Source organism: Perkinsus marinus, assembly GCF_000006405.1.
Source record: "Perkinsus marinus ATCC 50983 genomic scaffold scf_1104296949390, whole genome shotgun sequence".
Taxonomy (NCBI): Eukaryota; Perkinsozoa; order Perkinsida; family Perkinsidae; genus Perkinsus; species Perkinsus marinus.
This window is the reverse complement of record NW_003209919.1, coordinates 27,571-35,013: the sequence shown is the minus strand read 5'-3', so window position 1 is coordinate 35,013 and position 7,443 is coordinate 27,571. Positions and strand designations below refer to the sequence as shown.

Sequence of the window (7,443 nt, the reverse complement as noted above, 5' to 3'; positions counted from 1 at the left end):
ATTCTTCTCCGAAAGGTAATTGCGAAGATTCCTAACGATAATTGGAAGAGGGGGCGATAATAGCGACAGCTAGTCGCGACCATAGTGGTAGTCTCTCCACTACACTCTTAGTAATAGTACTACTACCGTGCCATTAAAGGAGATGCCTTCTCGTCCTCGAAGAAATTCTCAGTGCGGATCATATTATGCGACAATTGAGTACTACCAACCAAAAGAATAAGCGACGATGCAACTAGGCTACCACAGGGAAAGGATAGAAACACGCATCTAAGCCTTCTCCTCAGCATGCTTACTACGGTATCGATTAATTGCCGAGGTGAACCTAGGGAGTCATTGCGAACAACCATATTATGCAAAGCATCAAATGGTGAGGAGTATGCAACATGAACCTCAGCCAGTCATCACCATTGTCATCGTCGTTACTGTCTCTGATTGCTATTGAACACAACGTCAAACTCCTCCAAAGCCCATATCATAGCATCATCAGCAGCCGTGCCTGGGTAGGTCTGAACACGTATCTGAAGTACTCTTAATGCAGCAGCAGCAGCAGCACAGGAAAGCTGGTGAAGCTAGTACGTTGACGAAGGGCTCGTTAGGGTGAGGCACGGAGTAAGTCGAGTTTTTACTGAAACAGTGGACCTTTATCCTTATTCCTGCAACTAATTCTTTCCCTTCTGCCACAATTATTAATGCTGTATTATTTATTAGCTAAGAAATACCGCACCGACTTACCTAGAGTGTGGTTCACATTCTGAATGCTGATAGGTAGCGCATAAGTCCTACGTAGACAACGGCATGCTGTACCACGGCCGTGGCCTATGTAGACCACTGTTATAAGCGTAAATAGCGCGCGCCATAATAATCGATATATGTGAGCACTTTGATGCTGTTGAGTTGACACATATGTCAGATCCCTCCACAGACAAGAAGGACGAGCCTGAGGCCACGGCTGAGTCTTCTCTAGAACCCCTAGCTGTAACGTCGACACATGTGTTCCCCAACCTTCGAGAGGATCAGGTAATAAGCCAGATTCGTAGTAGTGGTGGTAGTCTATGGTAGTATAAAATGAGGTCTTAACCGTATAGTAGTAGCAATGGTAGTGTTGATGCTAAAAACCTGGTCAGGTGGGGATGGCAATGAAGTTTCTCAGCGATCCTCGCACAATAGCGTCCACTAGCAGTAGAGCTCAGAAGGAACAGTTCCTCCGTACCAAAGGCCTAACAGACGCCGAGATCAGTTAAGACGTATACCACTTTCATCATCACTCTACCTCCTATTTGGCAGATGCCTCCTTCCAACGATTGGATGCATCAGCAAACCCCACAAGTGTTCCTTCTACGCCCACCCAAGCTCTACCCAGTGGAGTACAGCTGCAACCAGTGTAGGCAGTAGTAGCTTATATCCAACATATTGTGCAGCTTCCCAGATACTTCCCGCCTCCCCCATCTCCACCCCTACCTCCCTCAGAGCCAACCTGGCTGAGCCTTTTGAAGGTAATCGTACTCCTTTTCTTCCAGCGTCCCCTAAAGGGTAATCTTCCAGACAGTAGTCGGCGCGGGGACCGCCCTCATGGCCGGTTGGTGGCTGTTCAGTCGGGTCCGACAGGACCAGCAACAGCAGCAACGGCATGCAGGTAGTAAAAATGGATGACAGGGAAAGCCTGCTGTGGCCTTCAGAAGTCACTGAGGCATCGTCCGAGCGAGAGAGGCTTCTGATGGAGTTACTAGCTCGAGAAACTGAGCGGAAGAAGGAAGGGGTAGGCTGCCGTGTGAGTGTTGTATTCACTATCGACTGCTTTGAAGGAGAGGGAAGGAAGGAGTGCAGTAGAGAACTCCGCAGACAGCCGAGACGATAGGGTGGTGAAAATGCTAGAGGAGATGCAGAGGAATCAGTTGAAGCAACATGCTGATCTCATCATGGCGTTGAAGGAGGTGAAATTGCAATTGAGAGGTTCCTATCGAAAAGGCAGTTGTGAAAATATTAGATTACTGCTGCTTCACTTTCGCGGAGCGAAGCTCGTACCGGTGGTGAAGGGCTGATAGTGAAAGCTGGTGGGGTTGTGATGGATGATGTAGATGATGAGGAGGAGGAGGAGAGAGGAGTGGATAGAAGTGATACGAACGATGGGTGGAGGAGACGGTACTTGTCACTAGTAGGTGTAGTAGTGACGACTGATTCGACAGCGGTAGGCAGTGAGGCAGCGGCCAATACTGCTGAGTCTGGGGAGAAGAAGGACTTAGAAGAAGTCGTTAGAGAGATGGATGATAGGATGAAGGGCACTGCTAAGATGCTCTTGGGAAATCTAGTAAGGAAAAGGTGGACTAGGCAGAGGCTCGTGGGCAGAGATTGCCAAGGCTCTCACTACCTGCATATTTGTTGGCGTATTGCTGCCTCACGCTAGTTAGTGTATCTGATGTGTATGCTGATCGATGTTGTAGGTGAATAATCCGAAATCGGATAAGTTCAGACGAGTAAATTTGCGAACCCCTCGATTCCAAGCGCAGCTCGATACGGGCTCAGCTGCGAGGAAGTTGATGGAAGAAGTTGGATTTAAGGAGGAGGGGTATTCATTCTCTATCTGTCCTGTCTTGGACAGGCAGGCCGATCATCATCGTGAGTGCATAGGTCCTATCTTGTATGGAGCCCGTCGACTCGTGAGGGAGATTGTGAGGACGAGTTGGGTGAGGTGAAGAAGGCTCTAGCGTTGCTATCAGGCGAGGTTAAGGAAGATGGGTAGAAGGGAGGAGCAGTGCTCACTCTGTTGTATCGGACGATCTCAGCTGTTGTTGTCGGGGTAGGCCCAATGGTACGAGCACCAGGGATGCTGAGAAGACCTCCCTGCCATGGATGTCTACCGCTGTAGCAGCTACTACTACTACCACCACTAAGGTGGGCGAGTTGTCTTGAGACTTGCCTGTATCGGCTGTGATGGCAGGTAGCAAAAGGGGGATCGAGCAGTGGCAGTGAGGAAGGTGGCGGAGGCTTAGGGAGCTTGAGTGATTAGTTTTGCATAAAAGTTTTACACAAGTTTCACTTTAATGTTGTCGAAGTTGATCATAGTTGATGATGTCAATGATAAGGATGGGCCTTCCCTTGCAGTAGTGGTAGTGGGGTAATAGCGATGGCTCGCCCAGCACTGGAAGGGTCCTTTGATAATCCACTAGAGGCAATACAGAATGACTCGTGGCCGTTGTGGTCGGTCCCAACGCCTACGATGGCCAGGAGGGCTGCTAGCTTCCGTCGGAGTTGCTCCTTGGGGAGCTCATCGGAACTCATAGGTCTGGCGGAGGAGGAAGAGGATGATGAGTTTGGGGAGGAGGGGAGGGTTAGAGTGGCACCATCCTGTGGAGGTGAGTGAGCAGTCATAGTATTTCACACAACAATGGGTACTGTCCTCACCGTAAGGATAGCTGCGCCCTTTCAATTTTACGGCTTTTTACTCCTTCGGTGGGTTTCACACACTCTTACAGCTCATTAGATGTTCAACCTTGCCTTATTTATCATCCTTTACGAACAGTCTAGGCGCGATGGAATATTGGAGACTATGTAGCTGTTGGTTTAGTGCGGAAAGTGTCCTCTGTGATGTAAACAGATCCGATACTGCGAGTGGTGGTGGAAATAAGCCCAAGCCAGCCTAAGGGTATCATCCTGGTCCGCGAGGGGGACGATGTGGAGGAGGTAGCTGAGCAGTTCCTCATGGTCAACGACTTGCCGTTAGAGCTAGCGGGTAATGCTGTTGGAGAAGACACAGTCTAGTGAGTTGTACTCAGGGCCGCTTGGGGAGAGGATACGGGAGGATTTACGCATGATGGGTCGGGGGCCGAGCAGCAGCAGTAAGAAGGAGGAGGAGGGGAGGGAGGAGAGAGAGAGAGGGGGAACAGATGGGATTTCGACTTACGCGGGTTGGACCGACGTAGGTTGAGCTCGGGCAGGACTAGAGAACGCGAGGGCGACGATGATGGATCCCTGACAGAAGGGGTGATTCGTAGGTACTTCGGTTCTGGACGAGTCCGTACCATCTCCGGGTGAAGATTCCCCACCACGAGGGGTCGCCCCCCGTAGAAGGCTTCTAACTGCGCCTGCTGCTGTTGCTGCTGATCCTCCTCCCACTGTAGTGGTGAGATTGCCAAAGAGGCGTTGGCTTGATATGCTTTTCTTGCAAGGACAGCAGTAGAGGAGGGAAGTGGAGGAGGAGTAATGACGTTGTGTGGAGCGGCGTGAGGAGCAGAGGTCGAGGAGGGATGAGGGGCGGATGTCGACCTCCTCCTACAAGGCGGCAGCCTCGTGGGTCTGCTGGGTACACTCGTTGCGGTTCATTGCTTATGACAGCGCAAAGAAGGATGTCTAAGCAGAAGGCGGAGCGAAGCTCGTCACTATCATCATCATCGTCAGTTTTTGCCAAACTCCACGACCATGCTGGGACGAGGCAGCGAAGGCTAACTCAGCTGAGAGAGCAGCGCGACTTGACTCCACGGCGGTCGTCTTCGTCGAAGGAAGGGATGACAGAGTGAGGGGCTCGATGGTATATGAGTGAAATAGTAGTGTTCCCCTCCCTCTACGTGCTCGTGTGGGGGGCCGTACTGTTTCGTCCTTGCTGCATGCCGGGGTCGTCATTGCGGATGGCCATCCACCGGACAGGTTCTCTCTAGAGAATCCTCAGCCACCGGGGCATCGCCTCCACACTATGCATGAGAGGTGGGTGGCGGAGGAGGAAAGGATCAATAGGAAACTTGATCCGCTTGCAAGGAAAATCCGACATCTTGTGGACCTACAGAGGGACTATGTCGCGGAGCGGGAAGAGGCGGAGTTGAGGGGCGCTACATTCAAGCCAGCTATTGGTGAGGTTAGGGTGGACCTACTTGAAGACGGCTTGTGCCGATTATGGTAGGTGAAAGTCAGAGGATGTGTCCAGGGGTGAGCCGGCTGAACGGCTCGAAGGCTGCCTCGGCTGATGTGAGGCATTGGGTGGTGTTGTTGGAAGAGTTTTTGGGGTAGGAAGCGACTGAGCAGAGGTGGAAGAGGAGGGAGAGGACAGCGCAGTTGCGAGGGGAGATAGAGAGGCAGCGGATGGAGGAGTGCTCCTTTAGGTGGGGGCGTATCGTCCGGGAGGGTTCCTATCGGTTGACAATGAGTAATTTACTTACTAAGTGCAGACCGCATATTAACTCGAAGTCTTCACTCATCGCCCAGAGGAGGAATCCCTTCCGGAAGAGTCCATTCGAGATGCTCTATGAAGATGCTTCCCAGAGGAGGGTGGGTGGGGCTTTGGTCATAGTATGAGGAGGGCGGCCTCGGTAGGAGCGACGGGTAGAATGGGAAAGCTACCTGCCAGAGGGGGCGACATTCGCGCCGAATATTGGCATGGCGCATGATCGGCCATCATCGAGGGATGGGAGTAGGGAGATGTTCTTCAAGAGGCTCTCGTGAGTGGTGCTCACTAAGCTGCATTCACTCGACCCATCAGATGCAGGAAGGACGCGTCCGCTCCCGATGGTGACTCTTCCTTAACACATGGGGGCGGCCGTCACGGACTAAGGCAAGTGACTGCTAGTAGTAGTAGCTGTTGCTGGGCCGATGACAGCTGTTATGGCGCTCACTGGATAGGCGCTGTGTCGGAAGGTCAAGGCTCGTCAGCCTTCCCCTCACCTTGTTGGCCTACGTCTGCCCGAGGTGGGCTGGTGATCCTCGTACTCGGAGAATGTGGTACTGCTCTCTCAGGTGATGAGAGTCTTGAAGGAAGTCCCCCTAGAGAGCGCTTGTTGTTTGACTCACCACCGGCAGCAGCACGGACAGCTGGTCGGTCTAAGGCCCAACGGAGTGGTTCAAAGCTGCTGATGCCACAGCGGCGGCGACCATCGGGTGATATCTTCAACGTAGGTGGGGGAGTGTGCAAGGGCCTATGAAGGGGATTCGTTCAGAGGTTGTATTGCGAGTCTGTGGATTTGAGGAGGAGAGCGGCTGAGTCTGAGTCGGCTGCTGTGAAGGTTGGCACCGTGGTCTGAGTGGGGAGAATGATGGTATGCAGGCAGCGAAGGAATTGTCCTCTGAGGCTAAAGCCCTAAGTCGAAGTAGGGAGATATTGGAACAGATGAGGATGGAGAAGTACGAGAGGTTGTATGCAGCTCTGGGAGGTGGGTGGTGTATTGGTGTTAAGGCAAACTCGGGTGGAATCCATCCGTATTCTGAGACGGTTAGACAAAACTGGACTATGAGACTTCAGATCGCCCGGGGTTGATTGGGAATGTTCGTGCGAGTCCATGGCTATCATAGCAGTTTATGACGTATTATAAAACAGAGTCGAACTGGAGAGTTCACAAGAGGGTGCTTCGGAGGCATTGCTGTGGAAATTGGGCATCGCGATAACACGATAGTGGACAGTCTTCGGGGAGGGTTTTATCCAGGGTCACATGCGTGCGCTGTATCGTTCAGAAAATGAAATGAGTTTGATGATTACTACGCATGATGGGACGAAAGTTCATCTCGAGAATATTCATACTCGGCCTGGCACGCATCAGTAGTGCGCGTCACAACTACCCCCTAGAACTCGCGTTACGCGAGTCGCGTATCGGAGGTGCACATGTGTTTTGGCAACGTGCACCTGAGTAATTTGCCGGTTTTATGGGGGCCCACTTAAGATGGAATCGTGCCACCAGTGACTGTAGGTGTACCCCATGCGGAGGGTCCAAGTGAGTGGATTAACCCCATGACACTGGATAAGGCTGGCCTGGACGACTCTGGAGAGATGGAATTGGTACGGTAAACGACTATGCGATTTGTCCCCTCCTTATTGGTATTAGGTATCACATATTGTATCCTACGTAGAGGAGTCGGGCGAGCCGGTAAGCCTTGAGAACTTCATCGCGGCAATCGATTATAAACTTCGCCTGTCTCGGAAGCCCTCCAGCCATCTGTTTGTGTCCACTAGTGCGAGGGAGAGGAATTCTAAGTGGGAGGTGCTCCAGAGGAAGCCGCTCATACGATTGTTGTTAATCTACTAGACTGAAACGCGCTGAGCCGGAAGTGGACAAGGAAGCGACATTCACGCCTCGGATAGACCCGCATTCAGCGAGGCTGTCGGAGCTCCACCGTCCCCGAGGGGTAGGATGATGATGATGTCAATTGCATGGGGGCTACCACGGACTCTAGGGAGTGCCGATTCACGAGCAGTTGTTGGCTACGCGACGGGCGTCGCAGTTGCGGATTGATGAGATGAGGAAAGAGGAGGAAAAGAGGGCACTGGATGGGTGTAGGTGTGCTCTCGTGGAGATGATATCTTTGTCGTCAACGCACTGCGAAGAAAACGTAGTGAGATTCCCTCATTGCTGTTGTAGGCACATTCCATCCGGATACGCGTCTGACGGGCTCTCGTCGGCCTTCGAATGAGTCTGTTAGGGTCAACGTTATTGTGTCCGGCGGCTCTGCTGCGGTTGATCCATGAACCGT

General features: G+C 52.1%; 1 protein-coding gene across 1 annotated transcript; it reads left to right on the top strand.

Annotated features, from left to right (window-relative positions):
• Positions 1 to 903: 903 nt before the first annotated feature.
• On the top strand, positions 904 to 5,441 carry Pmar_PMAR025030 (hypothetical protein; the record flags this gene model as incomplete). Its single annotated transcript, XM_002778452.1, has 13 exons — positions 904 to 1,017; positions 1,427 to 1,493; positions 1,677 to 1,756; positions 1,803 to 1,931; positions 1,985 to 2,111; positions 2,157 to 2,305; positions 2,439 to 2,563; positions 2,626 to 2,733; positions 4,639 to 4,838; positions 4,889 to 4,953; positions 4,996 to 5,087; positions 5,154 to 5,253; positions 5,400 to 5,441. The coding sequence occupies 13 exons, from the start codon at positions 904 to 906 to the stop codon at positions 5,439 to 5,441; spliced, it is 1,398 nt and encodes a 465-aa protein (XP_002778498.1).
• Positions 5,442 to 7,443: the final 2,002 nt, after the last annotated feature.